Here is a 27,558-nt window from a genome sequence, read left to right on the forward strand (position 1 = left end):
AAATTCCAAGAAGATGGAAAAAATCTTAGAAATCTTTGGTAAAAAAACATATTTTAAAAACCAATAAGTTCCAACCGACACAGAAAAAGCATGCAACAAAATCCAACACCTGTCCATGATAAAAATTCTCAGCAAGTTAGGAACAGAGGATGACACACAACGTGAAAAGCTACTGCTTCCTCCCAGGTCAGGAGGAAGTGAAGATGTCTGCTCCACGTGCATGGAAGTTCCAGCCAGAGCAATAAGGCAAGAAAGGCAAATAAAAGGCCTCCAGATGAGAGAAGAAGAAATAAAACTGTTCCCATTTGCAGATGATGTGATTGTCCACCTAGAAAATCCTCAGGAATCTAATCTAAAAACCTAGAACCAGTGAGTTCTACAAGATCAACACATAAAATAATCACATATCTATATACTAACAACGAACATAGAAATTAGAGATATTATGTCCACAAACAACTGCTCCAAAGAAATTGAAGTATGTTGGTGCAAACTTAACAAAATATGTACGTGATCTGTATCCAAAAACCACAAAATGCTGATGAAAGAAATCAAAGACGACATAAGCAAATGCAAAACACATTTTTAGGAAAGGCCACAGACACCCCCTTCTAAGTAGAATTTATTTCCTGATGATGGTGCCCAGATCACACAGCATGGGTCCTCTGTCTGAAGGCCATAGGCCAGAGCCCCGCAGGCCCTCGTGGGAGGCGCCAGCCCCACTCTGCATGGGTTTCTTCTGGGGCAAATCCCTGTGTCCCTGAGCTTTGTGCTTTGCCTCCTGGGCTTGGAGGGACTGTCTCTGTGGACTTCAACTTCCCACAAGGGGATGGGTGTTGACCTCCTGCTCACCCGAAACACTGCTGACAGACACCTTCTGAGATAATCGGGGTCTTTGTGTGACTTGCTTTCTCTCCAAAACAAATATCCTTGGACACATCTGGGACTAGGAGTGACACTGAGGTCACCCCGGGAGGCCCTTCCAACACTCTGGAAAGGCACTATTGGCCCCCAGGCAGCAGCCTGCAGGACAGCTACTAAGAGCACACTCTCTGAAGGGCTGCACTACAGTGATGGGCTCTGAAAGTCAATCTGTAAACAGACTGAGAAACTCAGAACATCGCTCTCCATGGAAATGACAGCCAACAGGATGGCTGGGTTCCAAGATACGTATAATACAGAAGTAACTAATTCAGTCTAACGGAACCATTTAAATTGAACACATAAACCCGAACTCCACTCATTCATTTAACAAGTATCTATTAATACCTACTATTTGCCAAGTTCCAGGTGCTTCAGAAACATCAGTGATAAAACAGGGCCTATTCCCTCCTGTGTGCAGCTGGCATTCTATCAGGGAAGGCAGACAATGATGACAATAAAGAACGCAGTATTGAAGGTGATAAATGCCGTGTGCAGATCTGAAGTGCTGGAGGTGGGAAATCCCAGGTGCAGGCAGGCCCCACCACTGCACAGAGGGGTGAAAGCATCACTGAGAAGCCGGAGGGGATGGTGTGGTGGGTAAGGCAGGTGCACGAGAGAGAGAAAGGGCAGGGCCCGAGGGCGTGGGCTGCAGGAAGTGAAGCGGCCGCTCTCAGGGGAGGCTAGGGAGGCAGCAGCGGCACAGGGCCTGAAGTCACCTGAGCTCTGGCTTTTGCTGTCTCCGTCTGTCTGTTCGCTGCTGTATCCCTTGCACCCGCTGCTGAACCTGGCACATCCAGGTACCGATTTGCTGAATGAATGAACTCCAGTCCCAGGAGCAGCATGGGAGCTGGTCTCCCCTGATGTTGTCACTCCTAGTGAAATGTGTTCTGAATCCAAACACGGGCACCAGACTGCATCCCAGGTGGCTAACAAGTCAAAATGCAACCTCGATGCCCCAGCAAAGGGGCCTCATGAACCCATTCTTCATGCAGAAGTGGTCCATTCTGATGCACCATCTGTGGTTGTGCAGCGCTGGCATCACTCCCGTGCTGAGACGGAACACAGCGGGCACACTCGCACCCAGCCTTCACTGGAGACCACAGCCATCTTCTTCCCACAAGTACACACTCAGGGGCCAAGGCCTGTTCCCCGCAGACCCTGCCACCATCCTCACACCCCGTTCCCAGACGGGGAACGCCTCCTTCGTCAAGTGACCAGAGGGCATCGTCAGGGTTGGGGCAAATCAAAATCACAGGCACCCAAGGAGACAGTGAGGAGAAGGCAGCACCCCTTCTGAGATTTCTGGACAGAGACACTTGGCCCAACACCGTTACTCAGTTTTAAGGGCATTCTACAAAAGTGCCTGGGAATCTTCGAAAACATCAAGATGAAGAAAGTCAGGGAGGTGCTGTGGAATGCTCCAGAGGAGGAGATGAAAGACTCCCAGGTAAAGGCAACATGGGTTCTGGGGCCCTTGGATGAAACGTGAATGAGGTGGGCACTAGTATCAGCCACCTGTCGGCGAGACATTCCTGCTCTGGGTCAGAGGAGACGTTCTTCTTTACAGGAAACACACACGGAAGTACTCCGGGCTGATGGGTGCAATGCTGGCCTTCAAAACAGAGTTTTTGGTACTATCCCTGCCACTCTTCTCAAAGTTGGAAAAAGGAAAATGGGCAAAAAGATGTAAATACATGTCACGAAAAGAGGAAACTCACATGGCCAACTGACGTGGAGTGAGGCTGACCACAGCTCGAGATCGGGGGCACAAATCAAAGCACAGAGGGGCTCCACTCTGCTCCCACCTGCTGGACAAGATTTAAGAGCCTGAGGACACCCAGTGCTGGGGAGGCTCGGGACCCACAATGACCTGCCAGAAGGGATGGACGTCTCCAGCCACATGACAGCAGCACAGCTCCTCTGCCACAGACGAACCCGCTCATCCCCTGAGTCCTGGACGCTCACTTCTGGGTGTGAATACAAGAGGAACTCTCATACGTGTACAACAGGGGGTGCGTGCAAGAACGTCCACAGCAGCTATTCACAAGGGCAAGAGCGTGGAAGCGGCCCGGGTGCCCGTCAGTAGGAGCATATGGGTGAATACACGCAGTGTGTTTGCCCAGTGGAATGTTGTACAGCAGACGAATGAATGAGCTGCAGACAATAGAGAAACAGAATGGAACAGAAAGTCTGGAAATAAACCTACACTGACATGGCCAATTGATTCTCAACAAAGCACGGAGGCAATTCAATTGAGAAAAGAAAGTCTCGTCAACATTGGTGCAACTTAATATTCATATGAAAAAATTAACGCCTGCTTCCTACCACATGAGACACAGAAATGAACACAAGGTGGATAATGGGTCTAAACATAAAAGTAAGAAAACAAGAGAATAACTCTTTTAGGGCAAGCAGAAACTTCTCAGAAAAAAAAAATTTAACTATAAAAGAGAAAAATCAATAATCTGAACTTCATCAAGACTTAAACTTCTGCTCATCAAAAGACACCATTAAAAAATGAAAAGGCAAGCCACAGACAGGGAGAAAATACTCAGAACACACATCTGACAAAGGACTTGTATCCAGAATACACAACAAACATTCACAACTCACGAATAAGACAAACAACCCATTTTTTAAAAAACAGGCAAAGATTTGGACATCTCACAAAAGAGGATTTATGAATTGCCCATAAACTGATGAGAAGGTGCTCAACATCACTAGCCATCAGGGAATGTAAATGAAAACAAAGGAGACGCACTTCACATCTGCTAGAATGGTTGAAACCAAGGCTGACCCATCAATGTTGGGAGAAGGTGGAGGGACACAGAGCGGCCATACTGCACCCGCCAGGTCCCTTCACCTGCAATTCCTCAACTCCGCCCCTCGGTATCTTCCCAAGAGAAAGGGAAACACACACCCACAGAAAGACTTACATCAGGATGTTTATGGCACTTTTATTGAAATAACAGGGGACTTCCCTGGTGGTCTAGTGATTAAGAATCCGCCTTCCAATGCAGGGGAAGCGGGTCCAATCCCTGGTCAGGGAACTAAGATCCCACATGCCGTGGGGCAACCCAAGCCTGTGCGCTCTAGAGCCTGTGTGCCACAACTAGAGAGCCTGCGTGCCACAACTACTGAGCCCGCGTGCTCTGGAGCCCGTGCACCACAGCTAGAGAGAGAAGCCCGTGTGCCGCAACTAGAGAGCCCGCATGCTGCAACTAAGACCCGATGCAGCCAAATAAATTAATTAAAAATAAAATAAAATAACCCAAACTGGCAACTGCTCGAATGTCGACCAGCAGTAGCACAGAAACTAACTGCGGTAGCTTCACACCACGGGTTAAAGCACAGAGCGACCCACCACCCCTCACAGTCACGGGGGACCACGACGTGGTGTGGAAGCTAAACGCAGGTGCTCACACCATGTGGCTTCACTCACGCTGTCTGGAAGCAGCTCTGGATGACGGAAACATCTTCCGCCCTGACTGGGCTGTTAGTTATAGGGGTGTATAAAAGTGTCAAAACCCTCACATTGCTCACTTTGTACACAGTTTTCACACTGAAATCTTGCATTTCACTGTATATAAATTTTACCTTAATTTAAAACAACAGGATGAACTATAATGATGTGCAACGACATGGATGGATCTTAACAATTTAAGTTTAAAAAGTTCAAAAATATTATATACAGCCTGGTACTCTTTTTATAAAGTTAAACACAACTAAGAATTTTTAATTGATTTTTCTCAGATTTGCATAGATACCAAAATGCTCAGCAGCGGGTGAGGACAGGGCATCATGTGGCGGTTGCCAGGAGCAGAAGTCAGCATAACGAGGTCGGAGCCGGGAGCTCACGTTAGCCTCGGACAGCAGGCTCACAGGTGCCGAGCATTATCAAAATAAACATGCAGGCACAGTCACGGACACAGAAGCAAACAACAAGACGGATGCATGGACCAGTGACGAGGAGGCGTCCTGAACCCAGGTTCAGGGTTCATCCAGTTTTGTGCCCCTGAGACCCTGGGACCTAAATTCACAAAGAGGAAAAGAAATCACCATGGAAACTGGAAAACAACGATGATAACTAAAATTTCTGCTCAGAACTTATGGGACACCCACAGCTGTCATGAGAAGAAAACAATTGCCTTACATTGCACTTCAGAGAAGGGAGGGGCTGCAAGCAAGGAGCTCGGGGTCCAATTTAAGGTCAGAGGTTGAGCACCAGGATGAGCCCGAACACAGCAGAAGAAACAAAACCACAAAGATGGAAAATCAAAGAAACAAAACAAATAAACATAGAGGAAAATGAGCCCAAAGGGCAGTGGTCAGACAGAAGGAGTGTAGCCCCACCCTGGAGGAGCCCTGCACCCCCAGACCTGGAGCAGCACCTCACCCCCAGACCTGGAGGAGCCCAAGGGAAGACTGCATACAGATAAATGTTCTCCGAGTGCCTTAAAGTCACTAAAAAGAAAATCTATAGTTGAGTATACACTACACATACAATTATGTGTTCTTTTCTCACCCATCATAATCATCTGTCATGTTATTAAAAATTCTTTATGAGCATTATAGTAATTCTCTCATACAGATTGACCACAATTCACTTCACTGTTAATCTACTATCCAGTATTAACTTGTTTCCATTAACTAATTTTCCAACATTATAAATAACACTAAAGCCTCTTTGTACATAAATCATTTTCAGAATCTCAAGGATACCTAGAAGTGAAATTCAGGGTCAAGGGCACAAGCTTTTTTTTTTTTTTTTTTTGCGGTACGCGTGCCTCTCACTGTTGTGGCCTCTCCTGTTGCGGAGCACAGGCTCCAGACGCACAGGCTCAGCAGCCATGGCTCACGGGCCCAGCCGCTACGCGGCATGTGGGATCTTCCCGGACCGGGGCACAAACCCGCGTCCCCTGCATCGGCAGGCAGACTCTCAACCACTGCGCCACTGGGGAAGCCCGGGCACAAGCATTTTTAAAGTTCTTAATACAAAATGCAAAATTATGCTGTCAATGCTACCAGTTCACATTGCATTTCCAAACACTGAGTATCTACATTTGTAGAGAACTTTGTTAATTTGATTTTTAAAAGTAGTATCTCAGTTAATTTAATTTGTGTTTGATCACAAACGATGTAACATTTTTTAAAGGTCATTGTTTGCATGTCTACCTCTGAGAGTATCAAGTCCTGTCCTTTCCTATTTATCTACCACTCATTTTTCTTTGTGTTTTCTCACCAACTTGCATGAGTTACTTCTATTTAAGGTTATTAATCTTTTAAGCATTGTATTTGTCAAGACCTTCCTAGCTTATCTTCACTTTGTTTATATGTTTCTCTGCTGTGCAATTTTGTGTTTATATGTAACCCTATTTATCAAAAATCAGTTCCCTCATTAGGTGCTACAGCAATTAAACAGCAACGACTTATCAACCTTAAAGGCCGATTGTAACGTATTAGAACAATGATTTTCAAGAACCACACTAAAACGTAATACCTCTTAATTATTCAAAACATATAGTCACACGTTTTAAATAAAACAAAGAGTTACTTACCGAATCCAAAAAGCAAAGGTAAGATCCTGAGCTCTGTGCTATGGCTTGATTTTTAGAATATCCGACTGTTTAAAGAAGAAAAGGAAAAGCTCTTTTAGAATTCAATTTTCAATGGATTCTCTTTCATAAAATTCAGTGTGATGCACACAGTAGGAAAGCTAGGAACATTCTGCACCACCAACTAAAAAATCAGGCCTCTTTAGAAGAAACTGATGGAGTAAGTATAATGATAAGAGACAACAGTCCACCCAGTACCAGTGTTAAAGCAGGATGTGCTCACAGGAGGAAAATAAAGTCAGCAAACATTTATCCAGTACAGCACTAAGCTAAACCCTGGGGAATACTTTTAAAAAACAAAATTACAATGTCCCTGAATGGAAGGACTTGAGAAGAACTGGCAGGAACACTTTCTATAAAGTCTCTGTTGATAAAAGTCACGATACGGTTACCCGGCAGTTGGGGCCACATACACACGTGCGATCAGCTGGTAGAAGCTCACTGGACTGGACACTTCGTGGGCAGTTACCTGAACACATATTTCAGTGATGAGGTACAGGCCCTGTCAGTGTCCACTGTTCCTGCACATACTGGGACCCCCAGCTCTTCCGGGAGGTACAGACCCTACTTCACCAAGACATGATCGGCACAAGAACCCCTCTTGGGATGGAAAATACACCACGCGTATGAAAATACACAAGGAGGATGGACAATCGTGGCCACACGCGGCGTGGGTGCCCCTTGCACCGCCGAGCATAGGGAGCAGGCACCATGTGGGGACGGCACACGGAGCACAAAGGCAGCAGATTCACCTGCGCACCTGGAAATCAGGGAAGCGGTTTCCCTTGCGGAGGGGGGCTTCTGGGCCGGTGATGTCGCTCTTCATCAGGGTGCTGGCTGCACGGTGTGTTCAGTTTGTGAAAATTAATTGAGCTGTACAAAGATGATAGGTGTACTTTTCTGTATGGATATTATATCTTAAGAAATGTTTTAGAATCCTTGCCTTCAGAGATTAGACCTGAGTTGGAAGGAGAGGTAACCGACAACCTATATTAAATGCCAAATGAACGGTGGGAAGCTCTAGGGAGGCTTATGGAGAGAAGACGAGACCACAGCAGAGGGGGCCAGAGAGATGACGCGAGTTTACATCGAGAGAATGGGGTTCTGAGTGATGAACTGGGCAGTGAGCAGCATGGGGAGGACCGGCAGCTTTCAAGGGAGGGCAGCCAGGATAAGGCTTCCGAATAAGGAACAGAGCGCAGAAATGAACACACAGCAAGCTCGGTCTACATGCTGAGGGCGGGGCAGGTTAGAGGAGGCACTTAGTCCAAAAGAGGGGACCAAGGGGCCTTCGAGGGGCACAATTCCCACCTTCCCTAGAAAGGAAATTCTGGTGCCTGAATCGTATTACAGAGACACTTAGATTTGGTGCCACCGACAGGTGTGGGCAGAGTTAAAACAATAAATCCCTCTTACTCAGAGCTGAAACAACCCGAAAAATGTTGGTCCCAGGGGACACCAGCAAAGTGTCTGCCCCAGGCCTCACCCCAGGTGCTCCCCAGTTTTCCGCTGTAAGGGGAACAGGGAGAGAAGGCAGGTCCCTCCTGTTACTCAGCCACTTTCTGGAACAAACCACACTGCAACCAGAAGTAAGGACCTTGGCCCTCATGCAGGGCATCAAAGGGTGTGACCTAGAGCAGTGCCTTTGGCTGTTTTCACATGAGGTAGCACCTTAATTTCCAGCATTAATACTAGAGCTTAGCCAACCCAAACCAGTTAGCAGGACAGTCACAGATTTCAAAGAACCACAGGTAGAACAAGCAAGAGAAGGAAATGCACACAAGGGGAGACAGGGGCCTGGCTCCTGACCCCTGGGGATGGATTAGCAACTATAGGTAAATCTCCATCATCACCACAAAGCAAGGCAGGCCCAGAGAAAGAGCTCATGGAATCAAAACGAAAAATGGGAAAAGACACACTGAAATTAACAGGGGCTGTGTTTAAAAAGTGGTTTTATTAGCGTTGGGTTTTAGAAGGGGAAATATCAAACCCAAGAATTTGGGTAATGAAGGAAAATGCATCTACTAAGGAAGCTGAAAGTTTCTCACGATGAATCTTGTGTTTGGCAAAGATAAGGAATTTGCTTTAATATTATTGCCTTGAAAAGTCAAATGTTTGTGCCAGGGCCTGATGTTTGGGGAGGTCTGTCCCTTTGTGAGGGGAGTCGGTTGTCATGGCCACAGCAGGAAAAACTCCCGCCTCGGTGCGATATTAACATTCCTTACTCTTGGAGAGAAGAGGGTGGGATTGTGTTTTATTTCAATTTTAGCAAGTGACCACATTATTAAGAAATGTTTTGCTCTATTATGATATGAAATAATAGTAAATGAATCTTAACCCAATTTAAATACCCAACACTCCTGAAAATAGACACTTTGGATCTACATTATCCAATAGTCGATATAACATTTCCTATTTAAGAAAATATTGTTCTAGGAAAATATGTCCTTTCTGACATAATCCAAATTAACTGTTTTATTATGTGTAACACAGGATTCCCATGAATTCGCTTGCTTTATCCAACTTCAGTGAGACAGCAGAATCATTTCTTCACAATGTTACAACTTACTTTTTTATTATTTATAGAATACATACAAATACGATATGGCTCAAGTTATATCTACTCTTTAAAAAGTGTTTTATGAATGATAAAACTTGCTTTTAAAGTGGAGATTAGACAAGCAATCGCAAGTCATCAAAATGCCTTTAAATTACTTCTGTTCAACTATGGAAGATGCGAAACATCTTAATTAAAGAATATTTTGAAAGGTTGCTCACAGTAGTTTCAAAAACCACCATTTGTTTACACACATTTCAGAAGCAGGGTGAAATGGATGTCGCACAATAACTGACGTATAAAAAATTTTCTATTTCAAACAGACTAAAGATAATGAAAACAAGAAATAATTCGGGGGAAGATACTAAAAATATGCATGAGATGGAGGAGGAGGAAGACAATAACAGAACAGCTGCTAAGACTTCTCAAGGGCCCACCGTGTGTGGCCTCCTCTGGAACCCGGCACACATCAGCTTGTCTTACGCCCTCCCGACACCCACACGGGCACCTACTGCTACAGCCTGTTCACAAAGAAGGAAACGGAGGCGCGGGGTGGGTGCAGTGGACCCAACCCCGCAGCGGCTCCAGAGCCCCCTCGCTCGAGCACCTGCCCCGTCGCCCATCCTCGGCACCTCAGAGGCTGCACCAGAAGGCAGGACCGTGTGCTGCCCTCACCTACCACAAGGCACCTCTGTGTGGGGTCACTGTGCGATGTCAGAGAACACGGTCTTTCCACAGGAACCTTCTAAAATAGCAGGGAAAAGGCTTTCTTCTTTTAAAAGACCAAGATTTTAAAATTATTTCTGATTTAACAATTTTTTCTAAACTATTTTAGACAATTTTCTGCTTTCCTAAGTAGAGTGCACTGGCTGCTGTTGTGAGGAACGCAAGGCAGGGCAGGGGAGCACTTTCTGGGAGAGAAGTCTCTGCTTTGTTCTCTGAAGCCCAACTATTTCTTAGCCCATTTTCACCAACATCCACCCTCTACTTGCCCCCCTTCCAAAAAAAAAAAAATGCTGACAGGAAGCTGCAAAAGGTAAAGTGAAGGGCACCTGCCCTGGCTGCCCTCAGTGGAAGGAGATGCACTTAAGCCCCTCGTGGAGAAGCACACTATCTTACTTGAGAGCCAGTGTTCAGAGATGCTTAAATCTGTTTGAGGGCGGGCCCCAGAGAGCTCGATCCCAGCTGTGCCATCGAGGGGGCCAGTGTGAACTCTGAGTAAATCAGGACTCAGGCGAGACCCACGTGAGCTTGCAAGGTGCACAAGCAAGAATCAGCAAGTGAGACCCACTGAGTCCCCCGACCACCCAACACCAGCAGAAAAGAGCAGAGAGAAAGCGGGAAGATGAGAAGGGGTCTTGGAGAACAAGAGGCATCTAGAAAGAGTAGAACTGTCTCTCCCGCTCACACCTCTCCCCTGAGAGCTACCTTGAATGCTTCAATCCTATGCCACAACCCTACTGACCCACCCACCCACCTGGAAAGGATCTGAGTAGCTGCGAGCCTTTGTTTTGGCAAGTCACCCGCTGGGTTCGAACAGGATCTCATAGCCGAGCTAACACCCCCCTGGATCTCATCTGAGGGGTATTCCAGAGGGATCTCAAACCTTCAGCTGTGTCGGGAGCTACAAGGTTCCCTTAAGACCAAGCTCACTATGGAGGTGAAGCTACACCATTCCTGAGGATTTTAAAGGAGTGGTTCTCAACCCTGGATGCGCTTCAGTATCTTTTGGGAAGCTTTTACAACACGCATGCCATGGTTGCACCCCAGACCGATTACACGAGAACATCTTAGGGTAGGACTCAGGCATCAGGACTCTTAAAGCCTCTCCAGGCAATTCTAACATGCTAACAAAGTTGAGGACTACTTTTTAAAGAAAGACATGACTCCTAAAACCTATAGGAACCTGTCCACCAGCCTATCATCTGCCCTGCCTCTACCTTCAACCCCACCAGCCACAGTCTCATCATCTGTCCTGCCTCCACTTTCAGCTCTAGCAATGTGTGCAGGCGTATGTTTTCAAGTCTTATATGAAAACTGTAAAGTCAAACTACTGGAAGCACACTAGATTACAATTAAAGCTAAAAATGCAAAGTGAACCATTTTTACAGAAACAGAGGATGAACGAAGAAACAACTACAACTTGGCCCAGCATCATGAAATTTCAAAACTCAAAACATAAAGAGAAAAACCTTAGATACTTTCAGAAAAGATGCCTTTAAAATAACAAGAATCAGACTTACATAAGATTTCTTACTAGAATCAGGGGATACCAGAAGATAATGAAGCAACTCCTCCAAAATTCTAAGGAAAATTATTTTGCACCTAGAATTCTATACCCAGACAAACTGCCAATTGAGTATAAGTACAAAATAAAGACATTTTTAGACATGTAAATACTCTAAATATTTTACCATCCACATACTGGATATGAAAAAATCACTTGAAGAAGTACTTAAGAGAAATTAAAAAGGAACATAATTAAAAAGAAAATTAGGGGCTTCCCTGGTGGCGCAGTGGTTGAAAGTCCGCCTGCCGATGCAGAGGACACAGGTTCGTGCCCCGGTCCGGGAAGATCCCACATGCCACGGAGCCGCTAGGCCCGTGAGCCATGGCCGCTGAGCCTGCGCGTCCGGAGCCTGTGCTCCACAACAGGAGAGGCCACAACAGTGAGAGGCCAGCGTATCACAAAAAAAAAAAAAGAAAAGAAAAGAAAAGAAAATTAAATTAAATAAAAAGAGAAGTAAAAAAAAAACAAAAACCCAAACAATGGTGCATGCGTATACAGTAGAAGGGAATAAAGCAGAAGATTTTTTAAAGGCTCCATAGATTCTGACACCTGGGAATCCCCTCAGTGTGCAGCACGGGGTTAGCAGCAGATTTATTTCAGTTCCTCCTCCAAGTCTAATCCACTAGGTGGTCTGCAGTGAATAACAGTTACTTAAAAAACCATTAGTGCTGTTTTTGCAAGGTTTGAGCTGTTGGAATCAACTAAGTCAAGTACATAAAACAACAAGAGTTACAGAACAGAATGTAAAGATTATAAGCCCTGACAATATAGATATATTATGACAAACCAAAACTCTGAGGGGGGGAAAAAGAGAAAGGGAAGTGTGAAGAACCTACAGTGGGCTAAATGTTTCCTCTTTCATAGCAAGTATCAACTGACACTGTGAGTTAAATAAATCCAGTAGGAACTAAAAAACACGGGTTGCTCCTAGGGCGTGGAGCTGTTACATTTCATTGCAGACCTTTCTGTGTGCCTGAATTTTCTTTTTTTTTTTTTTAACCACAAACTGGTATTAAAAAAAAAATCTGTAATTAGTCAAAGTAGACATTTATTCGTGAAAATAAGTAAACGGTTTTCCTGCTATCTAAATGCAGGCTGTGAGGCTAGTTTACATGGGAGCTTGAGACAAAAGTGGGCTGAATTGCTCTACACAGTTATTGCTCTCATGAAGCTACATCAGCAAGTCCAAGACCTTCTGTTCTCACCCCTGAGCCAGACATGTAACCCACACAAAAAACTACAGACCAATGTTCCATGTGTATATAGGTGTAAAAATCCTTAAGAAAACCGAATAATTGCATTGTATGAAAATACTATAGTGTTATGGCTGGTTAGTTCTGGCACTGCAAGAGTGGTTCACTGTTAAGAAAAATACTAATGTAATTTACTACAATAAAAATGTTAGGAGAAAAAAATAGGCAATCACCTTAACAGACAACTAAAAGACGTCTAATAAATTCTACACTGACGCCTCTTTTTTTTTTCCTGGCTGCACCATGCAGCACACGGGATCTTAGATCTCCATCAGGGATCAAACGCACGTCCCCAGCATTGGAAGTGCAGAGTCTTAACCGCTGGACCAACAGGGAAGTCCCTGATGCCTCATTTTATGAAGGCTTACTAAATTAGAAATATCAAGTTACCTTGATAAAGGTATCTATCAGAAAGCAATAGTAAATGTCATACTTTTAGCACTGAAACACTACAAACATTCCCACTAAGCCAGCATAATAAAAGGATTCATTAATGTGATTCCACATTGTTCTTCTACCCCCCAAAAAATATATGAAAAATAAAGAATCAATTAGAAATAAAGAAACAAAATTATAATATTTATTCAGGATTAGATTACCTAAATAGAAAATCTGAAATAATGTGAAAAACTATCAGCGTTGGACAAGACAGGGAACCAGTGAAACTGGTAGTCTACCCTCTCTACCCAAGTCCAACACTAGAAACAAAAGGAGATCATAGACTCTGAACTTCCGATTTAAAAACTGCAAGAACCTCGAGAGGAGACAGAAGGAGGTTGTACCCTGACGTGGAAGGAAACCCAAATACCACAGTCCAGAGGCTCGCTTGGCAAGAACTTCTGGATTGTGTTCTTTCCTCCACCCGCCACTGTGTGGGGAGCTGACTGCCCGCCCCTCCCTCCATCGCTGTGAAGCAAAAGAACAGCAGGTTCAGGAGGCAGCACCAGGACTGGGAGAAGCTGTTCCCACAAATACAGAAGACGGCCATTTCAGGCCTCCTCCTTCTCTTCTCCCTGTCCACTCCAAAAAGGAAAGGAATTGCACGGAACAGAGGAAGATGGAAGGATGAACAGAAGGAAGGGAAGCGGGGGGTGGGGGGTGGGCAAAAGCAGTACAGGCAGGTTACCTAAGGGGCACGCTCACCTGTATGGGGAGGTGCTCTGGGGGCAGCAAGTAGGGACTAAAGGAAGGATAATAAAGCTTGTGATGAAATTTCTTCATCACAGGATCCACCAGCCAACACTCAAACATGCCAGATAAGGACATACAAAAGGTAAAAGAATTCATCGTCAGTAGACCATCACTGCAAGAAATGTTTTAAAAAGTCCAGGCAGAAGGAAAATCATAGAAGACGGAAATCTGGTTTTACACAAATAAAGAGCACTGAAAACTAACTATATGAGTAAATGAGTAATTTTCTTTCTTATTATTTAAATCTCTTAAAAAGATGATTAACTGTTTAAGTTAATACCAACGTTTGTGGGGTTTATGGTACATGTAAAAGTAGAATGCATGACAACAACAGCAAAAAAGGTAAGAGGGGAGAAAAGGACATGTACTGTCATGAGGTTCTCACACTATATGTGAAGTTGTACACACATTTGAGGGGCGGAACTTGGTAAGTTGACAGTATATTCTGTAAACTCCAAATCAACCACTAACAAGGCAAAAAAGGAATTATAGCTAATAAGCCAACAAAGGAGATAAAATAGAACCAAAAGAAATTTTGATTGGAGCTGGCCTGACAGCACAAGTTCCACAGACTGCTTGCCAGCAAAACTGGTAAAAATTATTTTTTAATAATTCAATTTTTAAAAATTATTTTTAAAATAATTTTTTAAAAACCCAACCATTTACAGTCTCTGGAAATGGCCCTAACACACAGCAAATGAAAAAAATATTTATTCAAGAAAATCTACTAAAACTTAGTAATAGTGAGGGTCTAGGTATGTGAGCCAAGACCTGCTCCTTCCCTCCCCCAAGAAGGAAACTCCACCCCAGACAGGTACAGCCAAAAATACAGGGTTCCCTCTTCTGCTAGGCCCGACAGAAAGCTATTTTTCTGGGAGAGATAGGGCATCAGCATTTCTCATCCTGGCTCCAGGTAGCTGTTGCTGAGGCTGCGTCCCAGGCAAGTGCAGTTGAAAAGTGGGGCTCCCTTCTCCCACTCAGCCCCCATGCTGGGATGGACTCTCTGTCTACACTGGGAATGGTATCACCAAGGATACTGGGGACCTAAATGCCCTTGCCCTAGTTTATGGGGTGGGGGTTCCATACTGAGAGAGACATGGGGTTACTGCCCACCCCCTGCTTCATCTGCAACAGGGTGTGAAGGTCAAGCCCTAGGGTACACCCAAAACAGTGGTGAGAGGCAGCTGGTAAAGGAGATTGGTAGATTCACTGGCAATATAGGCTAAACTGTGGGACGACCAGTTTGCTAGACATAAACGGGTAAGAGACAGCTGAGAAGAGCCCTCCTGGTGTCAGAACAAACTTTAAACACTGACCTCAAGAACTATTCCTTTGAAGGAATATGAATTCACTTGAATTATTCTTATATAGCAGTTTATGCTCTTAGGTATTGTTGAAAACAGTAAAGCAGTCAGCAATAAGTGGAGCTTGACAGCTGGGTGTGGTCAGGGAGAGAGAGGCCAGCCCACACCACTGCCACCTCAGGGTGACTGTGGGTACACCCAGCACTGTATTCCTGAGAGAGATCATTAGAGGTTTCACACTGCAAGGGCAGGGGAGCAGACTTTACTAAAATTATCCAACCAGTCAATATACAAGCAAACAAGTCAATAATAATAACAAGCCTAGTCGGGGTGGGGGGGACCAGTACCCAGAGTTACTATAATATATTATCTAATATGTCCAGTTTCCAACAAAAATTAGGAGACATGCAAAGAAACAAGAAAGCATTACCCAGACACCGAATAAAAAGAAGGCCCAGAAACTTCTAGTGAGAACATCACGGTGTCTGATTTAACAAAGACCTCAAAGTAACCATTAAAAATATGTTCAAAGACCTAAAGGAAACCGTAATTAAAGAAGCAAAGAAAGGTATGAAGACAATGTCATATCAAATCAAGAGTATCAATAAAGAGACAGAAATTATTAAAAAGGATCAACTGGAAATTCTAGAGCTGAAAAGTATAACACCCTAACTAAAAAATACCCTGGAGGAACTCAACAGTATATTTGAATCAGCAGAAAAATTAGCAAACTTGATGGATAAAAATAATGCAATCTGAAGAACAGGGAGAAAAAAGAATGAAGAAAAATAAACACGACCTCAGAGAAATCTGAAATACTATTAAAGACACTAACATATGCATAATAGTAGTACCAAAAGAAAAGGAGAGAGCAATAAGCACAAAAAATATTCAAAGATGTAACGGCTAAAATCTTTCCAAATGCAGTGAAAAACATTAATCTACACATTCAAGAAGCTCAACAAACTCCAAGGAGGATAAACTCAATAGATTCACAACTAGATACATCATAGTAAAAACACTGAAAGCCAAAAACAGGGAGAAACTCTTAAAAGAGACAAGGGAAAAAAAAGGAAATCTCAGTAAGATTAACAGTTGACTTTTCAGCGCCAACAATGGAGGCCAGAAGGCAGTGGGATAACATATTCAAAGAACTCAAAGAAAAAACTGTTAACCAAGAATCCTATATCCAACAAAACTATCTTTCAAAAATAAAGGAGAAATTAAGACATTCCAAATAAACAAACACTGAGAGAAATTGTTGTTGATTCACCTTACAAGAGATACTAAAGGAAGTTCTTTAGATTAAAAAGATTGACCCCAAGTGATTCCAGGGAGTAGTTCAAATCCATGAAAGGAAAAAAGAGAGCACCAGTAAAGTAACTGTTAATTATAAAAGACAACATAAATGCATATTTCTTCTCCTTTCTTCTGCTAACTGAAGTAGCAGTAGTAAAAAAAAAAAAAAATTGTATAAAACAATATGTAACAACCCAATCAAAAAATGGGTGGGGGCTTCCCTAGTGGCACAGCCGTTGAGAGTCCACCGGCCGATGCAGGGGACACGGGTTTGTGCCCCGGTCCGGGAAGATCCCACATGCCACGGGGCGTCTGGGCCCATGAGCCATGGCCGCTGAGCCTGCACGTCCAGAGCCTGTGCTCCGCAACGGGAGAGGCCACAAGAGTGAGAGGCCTGCGTACTGCAAAAAAAAAAAAAAATCTACGAACAATAAATGCTGGAGAGGGTGTGGAAAAAAGGGAACCCTCCCACACCGTTGGTGGGAATGTAAATTGATGCAGCCACTACGGAGAACAGTATGGCAATTTCTTTAAAAACTAAACATAGAGCTACCATATGATCCAGCAATCCCACTCCTGGGCATATATCTGGAGAAAACCATAATTCGAAAGGATACACGCACCCCAGTGTTCACTGCAGCACTATTTACAATAGCCAGGACATGGAAATAACCTATATGTCCATCGACAGAGGAATGGATAAAGAAGATATGGTACATACATACCATGGAATATTACTCAGTCATAAAAAAGAATGAAATAATGCCATTTGCAGCAACATGGATGGACCTAGAGACTGTCACACAGAGTGAAGTAAGTCAGAAAGAGAAAAACCAATATTAATGCATATATGTGGAATCTAGAAAAATGGTACAGGTGAACCAGTCTGCAAGGCAGAAATAGAGACACAGATGTAGAGAACAAATGTATGGACACCAAGGAGAGAAAGCAGGGGATGGGGGGTGGGATGAATTGGGAGACTGGGATTGACATATATACAATAATATGTATAAAATAGATAACTAATAAGAACCTACTGTATAGCACAGGGAACTCCACTTCACTGTGCAGCAGAAACTAACACAACATTGTAAAACAACTATACCCCAATTTTAAAAAAATGGTACAAATGAACCTATTTACAAAACTGAAATTGAGTCACAGATGTAGAAAACAAACTTATGGAAGGGGGAGTATACATTGGGAGATTGGGACTGACATACACATACTACTATATATAAAAGATAACTAATAAGAACCTACTGTACAGCACAGGGAACTCTATTCAGTGCCCTGTAATTACCTACATGGGAATGGAGTCTAGAAGAGAGTGGATATATATATATGTATGGCTGATTCAGTTTGCTGTACAGCAGAAACTAATACAACATTGTAAATCAACTATACTCCAATAAGAAATTAATTAAAAAAACAATATGTAAGTAATGTATTATTGGGTCTATAACATACAGAAACTCTGAATCTGGCAAAACTATCCTTCAAAAATGGAGAAATAAACACATTTGCAGATAAACAAAAGCTGAGGGAGATATTCCCTAACAGATCTGCCCTACAAGAAATGCTAACAGGAGTCCTTCCTGCTCTAATGAGAACGCTAGACAGTAACTTGAAATCATACAAACAAATGAAAAACATTGATGAAGATTACTATGTAGCTAAATATAAAAGCCAGTATTATTTTACTTTCAGTTTGTATTTTTCCCATATGATTTAAAAAACACATTAAACAATGATTATAAACCTATGTTAATGGGCAAATAATAAAAATGTAATTTGTGACAAAAATGATATAAAGTGGGAGGTACACAGCTGTACAGGAGCAGAGCTTTATACACTATTAAAGTTAAGTTGATGTTAATTCAAATTAGATTGTTATAAATTTAAGATGTTAATTGTAATCCCCACAGTGATGACTAAGAAAATAACTTACAAATACACAGAATAGGAAATGAGAAGGGAATAAAAATGGCACACTAGTAATAACCAATTACACACAAAGGAAAGCACTGACGGAGGATTGAAGAATAAAACAGACAGACAGCATATAGAAAACAACAGCAAAATGGCAAAAGTCCTTCCTTGAAAGTAATTACTTTAAATATAAATGCTCCAATTAAAAGGCAACGATTGGCAGAATGGATTAAAAAAATACATGATACATTTAAATGCTACAGGAGACTCATCTTAGATCCAAAGGCACAAATAAGTCGAAAGTGCAATGATGGAAAAAGATATTCCATTCAACCAACAACCAAAAAAGTGCTGGAGTGATTAAACTAGTACTAGGGAAAATAAACCCTAAGTCAGAAATTGTTACAAGAAACAAAGGACACTATATACTGATGAAAGGGTCAATCAAGAAAATATAACAATTATAAAACTATACACATCTAACAAGAGAGCCCCAAAATAAATGAAGCAAAAATGAACAGAATTGAAGGGAGAAACATAATTCTACTATGTAGTTGAATACTTCAACACCTCACTTTCAATAATAGAACATCAAGACAGAAGGTCAGTAAGGTAATAGAGGACTTGAACAACACTATAAACCAACAGACCTAACAGACATATACAGAACACTCTACTCAGTAACAGCATTGCATTGCATTCTTCCTAAGTGCACATGCAACATTCTCCAGGACAGACCACATGTCAGGCCACAAAACATATCTCAAAAAATTTTTAAAGACTGAAATCAGATTAAGTATCTTCTCTGACCACAATGGAATGAAACTAGAATTCAATAACGGAAGGACAAATATGTGAAAATTAAACAACCTACTCTTAAATAACCAATGGGTCAAATAAGGGAAATTAGAATATACTTAAGAGATAAATAAAAATACAGCATACCAAAACTTACAGGATGCAGCAAAAGCAGTGATCAGAGGGAAATTTATATATAAATGTCTACATAAAAGACATCTCAAGTCAACAACCTAACTTTACATGTTATGGAGCTAGAAAAAGAAGAACACATTAAACACACAGCTAGCAGAAGGAAAGAAATAATAAAGATCAGAACAGAGGTAAATGAAATAAAGACTAAAAAAACAACAGAGAAAATCAATGAAACCAAAAGTTGGTTCTTTGAAAAGATCAACAACATTGACAAACCTTTAGCTAGACTAAGAACCAATAAGCTTCAAATTACTAAAATAAAAAATGAAAGTGGGCAGACTTCCCTGATGGTCCAGTGGTTAAGACTCTGCACTTCCACTACAGGGGGTGCGGGTTCGACCCCTGGTCAGGGAACTAAGATCCCACAAGCCGTGAGGCACGGCCAAAAAAAAAAGAAAAAGAAAGTGGGTTCATTACTACTAAACTTAACAGAAACCTAAACAGATTATAATTGAGTATTATGAACAACTGTATGCCAACAAATTAGATAACCTAGATGAAATGGACAATTTCTAGAAACACACTAACTCTCAAAACTAACTCAAGAAGAAGTAAAAAATCTGAACATACCTATAACAAATACAGAGATTGAATCAGTAATCAAAATCTCCCAACAACAGCAAAAAAGCCTAGGATCAGACGGTTCCACTAGTGAATTCTACCAAACATTTAGATAATTAACAACAATCCTTCTCAAACTCTTCAAAAAAAAAAAATAGAAGAAAAGGAAACACTTCTTAACTCATTCTACAAAGCCAGCATTACTCTGATACTACAGTCAGACGGAGACATCAGAAGAAAGGAAAACTACCTACCAATATCCCTTATGAATATCTATGTAGAAATCCTCAACAAAATACTGGCAAACTAAATCCAGCAGCATATTAGAAAGATTATACACCATGACCAAGTGGGATGTATCCCAGTAATGCAAGGGTGGTTCAACATACGAAATCAATCAGTACAATATACCACCTTAATAGAGCTGAAGGAAAAAAACCTACATGATTATCTCAGTTGATGCAGAGAAAAGATTGGACAAAATCCTCTTTCATGATAAAGAAAAACACAGTCAACAAACTAGGAATTGAAGGGAACTTCCTCAGCATGATAAAGGGTATTTAGAAAAATCCACAGCTAACATCATACTCAATGGTGAAACACCATACGCTTTCCCCCTAAGATCAGGATCAAGACAAGGGTGTCTCCTTTCTCCACTCCTACTAAACACTGGAAGTTCTAGCTGAAGCAATTAGGCAAGAAAAAGAAATAAGGCATCCAGTTAAAAAGGGATAAGTAAAACTATCTCAGTTGCAGATGACATGATCTTAAATATAGGAAATCCTAAAAACTCACAAAAAAACTACTAGAGCTAATAAACAAGTTCAACAAAGTTGCAGGATACAAGATCAATACACAGGAAAATCAGTTTTCCTATACAATAACAATGAACAATCTGAGAAAGAAATTAAGAAAACAATTCCATTCACACTACCATAAAAAATAATAAAGTGCTGAGGAGTTAATTTAACCAAAGAGGCAAAAGCCTTGTACATTGAAAGTTATAAAACATTGATAAAAGAAACTGAAGAAGACCTGAGACCTAAGGAAAGATATTCTGTGTTCATGAATTGGAAGACTTAATACTATTAAAGTGACAACACAACCCAGATATACAGATTCAATGCCATCCCCATCAAAATCCCAATGGTCTTTATTGCAGAAATGAAAAAAACTGATCCTAAAATTCATATGAAATTGTGAAACAATTTTGAAAAAGGAAAACGAAGTTGGAAGACTCATACTTCCCGATATCAAAACCTACCACAAAGCTATGGTAATCAAAGCAGTGTAGTACTGGCATAAGAATAGAGTCCAGAAATGAACCCATTCATTTACGGTCAACTGATTTTCACAAAGGTACCGAAACTCTCAATGGAGAAAGAATAGTCTTAAACAAATGGTGTTGTAACAACTCAATATCCACATGCAAAAGAATGAAGTTATATTCTTACTTCACACCGTATACAAAAATGAACTCAAAATGGAACAAAGACCTACATAAAAGAGCTCAAATTATAAAACTCTTTGAAGAAAACAAAGGAGTAAATGTTCATGACCTTGATTAAGCAATGATTTCTTAGATAGGACACCAAAAGCACATAAAATGACAACAAAAATAAATTGGATTTTATCAAAATTACAATTTTTGTGCATCAAAGATTATTCTCAGGAGAGTGAAAAGACAATCCAAAGTATGGGAGAAAATATTTGCAAATCATATATCTGATAAGGGTCTAGTATCCAGAATATATAAAGAACTCTTACAGCTCAACAACAAAAATGCAAACAATCCAATTTTAAAATGGTCAAAGAACTTGGATAGACATTTCTCCAAAGAAGATATACAAATGGACAACAAGCACACAAAAAGAGGCTCAATATCATTAGTCACTAGAGAAATGCAAATGAAAACCACAATGAAGGGCTTCCCTGGTGGTGCAGTGGTTGAGAGTCCGCCTGATGATACAGGGGACACGGGTTCATGCCCCGGTCCGGGAAGATCCCACATGCCGCGGAGCGGCTAGGCCTGTGAGCCATGGCCGCTGAGCCTGTGCGTCTGGAGCCTGTGCTCAGCAACAGGAGAGGCCACAACGGTGAGAGGCCCGTGTACCACAAAAAAACAAACAAAAAAAAACACAATGAAAAACCATTTCACACTCACAAGGATGGCTATAATTAAAAAGAACACAGAAAATAAGAAGTGTTGGTAAGGATGTGGAGAAACTGGAGTCCTCATACATGGTTGGTGGCAATGTAAAATGGTGCAACTGATGTGGAAAATAGTTTGGCAGTTCCTCAATATGCTGAACATAGAATTACAATATGACCCAGCAATTCAAATACGAGGTATATACCCAAAGGAACTGAAAACCTATGTTGAAACAAAAATTTGTACACAAATGTTTATACTAGCACTCTTCACAACAGCCAAAAGGTAGAACAACCCAAATGTCCCTCAGCTGATGAATGGATAAACAAAATATGGTACATCTATACAATTAAATATTGGGTTGGCCAAAAAGTTCGTTTGGTTAATGAATACATTGTTCAATAAAGTTCTCAGTGCAAATGAGAAATGTCTTTCATTTTTACTTAAAACCAAATGAACTTTTTGGCCAACCCAATATTATTCTCTCGTAAAAAGGAATGAAGTACTAATATATGCCTCAACATGAACCTTAAAAACATCTTGCTACATGAAAGAAGCCAGTCACAAAAGAACACATATTATATGATTCCATTTATACAAAATGTCTAAAACAGGCAAATCTACAGACAGAAAGTAAATCAGTGGTTGCGTAGGGCTGGGGGGGATGGGGGATGGAGGGTGATAACTAAAGGATACAGGGTTCCTTTCTGAGGTGATGAAAACGTTCTAAAATTGACTGTGGTGGTCGCTGCACACATCTGTGATCATACTACAAAACACTTGATTGTATACTTTGATGGGTGGATTGTATGGTATATAAATTGTATTTTAATAAAGCTGTTATAAAAGATATTTAATTAATCCAAAAGAAGGCAGAGAAAGAGGAAAATGGAATGAAGAATAGATGCGACTAATATAATAGCAAGAAGAGAGACTCAAACCTAACCACATCAATAATCATATTACATGTAACTAATGTAAACATCCCAGTTAAAAGGCAGAGATTGTCAGATTGGATTTAAAAAGCACCATCATATGTTGTCTACAAGAATCTATAAGGGAGGGGGCATCCTTTAAATATAAAGACAGGAATGGGTTAAAAGACAAAATGATGGAAAAGATACACTATGCTAACACTAGTCAAAATAAAGCCAGAGCAGTTATATTAATATCAAACAATGTATATTACCAGAGGTCAGGAGGGTTATTCGTAATGATGAAGGGGTCAATTCTTCACAACAATCTCAAATATTAACAGAGTTTCAAAATACACAAAGCCAAAAATGATAGAACTATAAGGAAGAATAATAAATCTACAGTTAGAGTTGGAGATTTCAATACCCCGCCTCAGTAACTGAGAACAAGCAGACCTTGTATCAGCAAGGATGCAGTAGATTTAAACAAGATTGTGCCCAACTGGACTTAATTTACGTTTACAGAAAACTCCACCAACACCAGCAGATACACAACCTTCTCAAGTGCACACGGAACATTTGCCAAGATAGGCCTTATCCTGGTCTATAAAGTAAATCTTACTAAATTTAAAAGATTCAAGTCAGGGCTTCCCTGGTGGCGCAGTAGTTGAGAGTCCGCCTGCCGATGCAGGGGACGCGGGTTCGTGCCCCGGTCCGGGAAGATCCCACATGCCGCGGAGCAGCTTGGCCCGTGAGCCATGGCCGCTGAGCCTGCACGTCCGGAGCCTGTGCTCCGCAGCGAGAGAGGCCACAACAGTGAGAGGCCCGCATACCGCAGGAAAAAAAAAAAAAAAAAAGATTCAAGTCAAAAAGGTATGTTCTCTTACTTCAGAGGAATTAAATCAGAAATGAATAATAGAAAGATATCTGGGAAATCCCTCAAATATTTGGAAACTAAATACTAAATACTTCAAATAATCCATAAATCAAATAAGAAATCAACGGGGAAATTAGAAGGTATTTTGAAGCTGAATGAAAATTAAAACATAACATAACAGAATTCGTGGGATGTTGCTAATGCAATAGTTAGAGGGGAATTTATATCACTAAATGCCTATGCTAGAAAATGAGAAAGGTCTCAAACCAATGACTTCAGCTTTCACCTTAAGAATTACAAAAAGAGGGGCTTCCCTGGTGGCGCAGTGGTTAAGAATCTGTCTGCCAATGCAGGGGACATGGGTTTGAGCCCTAGTACAGGAAGATCCCACAGGCCACGGAGCAACTAAGCCCGTGCGCCACAACTACTGAGCCTGCACTCTAGAGCCTGCGAGCCACAGCTACTGAGCCCGCATGCCTAGAGCCCGTGCTCCCCAACAAGAGATGCCACTGCAATGAGAAGCCCGGGTACCACAATGAAGAGTAGCCCCCACTCGCTGCAACTAGAAAAAGCCCGTGCGCAGCAACAAAGACCCAACACAGCCAAAAATAAATAAATTAATTAAAAAAATAAGAATTACAGTAAGAACCAATTAAACCCAAAGTGAGCAGAAAGAAAATAATACAATTCAGAGTCAAAATAGAAAACAGACAAAATAGGAAAAAGAAAAACAATATAGAAAATCAATGAAACCAAAAGCTGCTTCTTTAAGAAGATTTTTTTTTAATGGACAAAAACAAATCTAATGTCACAAGAAAAGAATTTTAAAAATTAGGGGTGACCAATAATGACCAATCACACCAGGAATGAAAACACCCAATGGCTTTCTGTTGGGCTGAGTAAGTAAAGAATGAGCAGTGGATGTACACAAATCCTTACTGAAGCATAAGAAAGCCAGGCTTACCGTGTCCTTAGTAAGTGGTATACTCAAGTATTACTCAGGATAATTTTCACCAGGATTTGAACAACAGGAAATTATTTAAGTACATAAGTCGATAAGAATAATAAACTAAACACGGTTACTGACCTCCTCGGGGAGAAGGAGAATCGTGCCCTCCAATGACCACAAGGATGCCGGAACCTTCCAGCTTCTCTTTCCATTTTTCAATGATAGTCATAGACTTGTCCTGAAAGCACGAGGACATTGGCAGGTCAGGAAACTTTCCTCCAAACAGTCAGAGGTGACTTACACTAGGACTAAATCACCAACAGGAAGTTCATAAATACCTTACTGGCATCATTAAAAATGGAAAGCTCCATGGAGCCTTCGAAATCCTGCTGCAAAACAGACCCCAAGCACTCGTCCAGCCACGGTTCAGCGTCATGGACCGGGAGGATAACAGACTGGAATTCAAAACAAAACGATTGAGAAACAAGTGTGGAAACTGAATACTCTTTCCATGGCTCTAATTTACTTCCCCATTACCATCCACACAATGCTTATTTCCAAAGGGCAAGACCTGACTTACAGAGTAACCCAGAATAAGGCTTCCAGGGAAAGAATATGTCCTGACAAAAAAAAAAAAAGGTGTCTATGCCTCCTCTCAAGATTTATTGTCTTAGATTTCTCAGAATTGGTCTTTTGGATGCTTTTGAAAAGGAAACAAAAATCTGAAAGGCATCAAAAATGTTCCCAATTCAACGGCAAATTCATGTGTTTCCCAATCAGTGGTCAGAAACATCATCATTTTGGTTGAAACAAGCATCTGTGTATCTTGAACCCACTCATGAAATAAGCATTTTCAGTAAACCATGATGTTAGAGAAACTGCAACAAAGAAACCCTTTAAAGTACCCCCTACACTTGCTTTAACAAAGTATGGGGGCGGGGCTGGGAAGAGGGGAGGTGACCTCCCTCCAGCTCTCTCTTCCTTTGCTCTACTCCATTTAGGATAGTTTGGCACTGTCCTCTTCTCATAGGGCCCACATAAAACAAAAATTTATGAAGTGTACGGAGTAAAACCAGTAAATCTTGACTGCCAACAAAACAACTGATTACAGGATTTGTCTTAATTCTGTATATTACCACATTAAGCAATACAGAATACCCAAAGATAGAAGTTACAGTCGGTCCTCACCCTTGAGTTTATACCCTAACGAAGAGTGGACACATTCCCAAGTAAGAAGACAGAAACACAGGTCATCCAGGTGTGAGCGTGTGTCTACACATGAATACACGTGCAAACATACATACATGCATATATGTACGAATTATATATCTATACAGAATATAGATATTTTAAATGCTAAATCTGAATATGGTTATGAAAAGCTCACAGATATAAGCACTGAAAATACACTTCTGTCAAGTTCTTTACTCTGAGGATCTGATTCAACAGTGGTATCCCTTCCTGCATTTTTATCCACATAAATAGATCCCTAATTTACTTACATATTTACTTTACTTTGGAATTATTTTTTAAAGGAAAGAATATTTTTACTGTTTTCAAGATCTACAATACGAAACATAATGTGAATTTCTGCCAAAGATGAGCCTTGATTAATCTCTGTTCGCACTCTTGCTGGTGCTTTAACGTTGATTTGGGCAGAGACCCTCATAGGCTGCCCAAGAGAAGAGGCGGTGGTGGTGTGGGAAATGGAGACCCAGGATGGGGAGAGGAGGGAGGGAGGGATGGAGGGGAGAGGAGCGGGGAGGAGGAGGACGGAGGAGAGAGGGACGGAGTTGAAAGGAGAGGAGAGGAGGGGACAGGAGACGACCGCAGAGTCGGGGAGACAGAGAGTCAGGGAGCGGTACTAGAGCTGAGGGGCGGGGAGGGGCGAGGAGGGACGGGGCGCCACCCCCATCCCCACCTCCCACCCCCGCCAGCCCAGCACCTACCACTTGGACGGGGGCGCGGGCCTGGCCGAGGGCGGCAGCCGTGTACCCGCTGGCCTGCATGGCGCGCGCTCCTCGGGCCGCCCCGCCCACTTCGGCCTACGGCGCGTGCGCGGGCGGCTCGCCGGGAGGCGGGGCCGAGGCTGGGCGCCTCCGATTGGCGCAGAGGGACGTCGATCCAGCGGGGACCTGCAGGCAGTGGAGAGGCGCGGCCTAGAGCGGCGGAAGGACAGTCCAGCCACAGCCACAGGCACAGCCCCGCCCACCCTTCACCCCGCCACAGCCACAAGCACACGCACACGCACACGCCCTCCCCCCACCCCCGCCCCGAGGGAGCTCATCTGATCTGCTCAGAGGTCCGCAGTGAAGCAAGTGTTACAGGAGTTCTTGGGCTGTGCAGAAGGTGGGGTTTGTGGGAAGATGCTGCGCTGTCCCGGTGGCTACGCCTTCCCACGTGTGTCCCTTCTCTGACCAGGAAAGGTTCTGTGTGAAGAGCAGGTGATGGTCCCCTGCACTGGCGACGGGACGCCTGAGCGGCCCCCTGTGGAGCACCGGGCCCCGGGGCCCGCGCCGCCCGGGGGCCGAGGGGACCACCTGTCACGCGGGTGCCCCGACCCATCTGGGTCAGTGAGCACGTCATAGCCTTTACCGCTCCAAACTAATGTTAAATGCAAATCATTCTACAAAGTAGCAATTATGATAAAGCCGAACTTCTGTTTCATGTCTTGTAAGCATCACTTCAAATGTCATTTTTCCTTAAACTGCATCAATATTTTCAAAGCCTGTTGCACAGATTGAAAC

At 42.4% G+C, this 27,558-nt stretch overlaps 1 protein-coding gene across 17 annotated transcripts in view; it reads right to left on the minus strand.

Moving 5' to 3' along the window:
- The window catches only part of B3GNTL1 (UDP-GlcNAc:betaGal beta-1,3-N-acetylglucosaminyltransferase like 1), a 139,292-nt gene extending 112,333 nt beyond the window's left edge, over positions 1-26,959 (minus strand). For 5 of the 17 annotated variants that reach the window (XR_007473399.1, XR_007473402.1, XR_007473397.1 and 2 more), the window contains exons 1-4: positions 26,761-26,927; positions 25,150-25,266; positions 24,950-25,049; positions 6,483-6,547 (exon numbers count right to left, since the gene is read on the minus strand). Coding sequence is in view for 4 of the 17 variants with exons in the window: in XM_049701849.1 (XP_049557806.1) it covers positions 6,483-6,547; positions 24,950-25,049; positions 25,150-25,266; positions 26,761-26,820 (342 nt within the window). In the remaining 13 variants the exon portion in view is untranslated. Of the gene's footprint in view, positions 1-6,482; positions 6,548-24,949; positions 25,050-25,149; positions 25,267-26,760 lie in introns of all 17 variants that reach the window. The other 12 variants (XR_007473408.1, XR_007473400.1, XR_007473403.1 and 9 more) reach the window with 10 other exon arrangements.
- Between the last annotated feature and the right edge of the window lie 599 nt (positions 26,960-27,558).

The sequence above is a fragment of the Orcinus orca genome, chromosome 19 (assembly GCF_937001465.1).
Source record: "Orcinus orca chromosome 19, mOrcOrc1.1, whole genome shotgun sequence".
Taxonomy (NCBI): Eukaryota; Metazoa; Chordata; class Mammalia; order Artiodactyla; family Delphinidae; genus Orcinus; species Orcinus orca.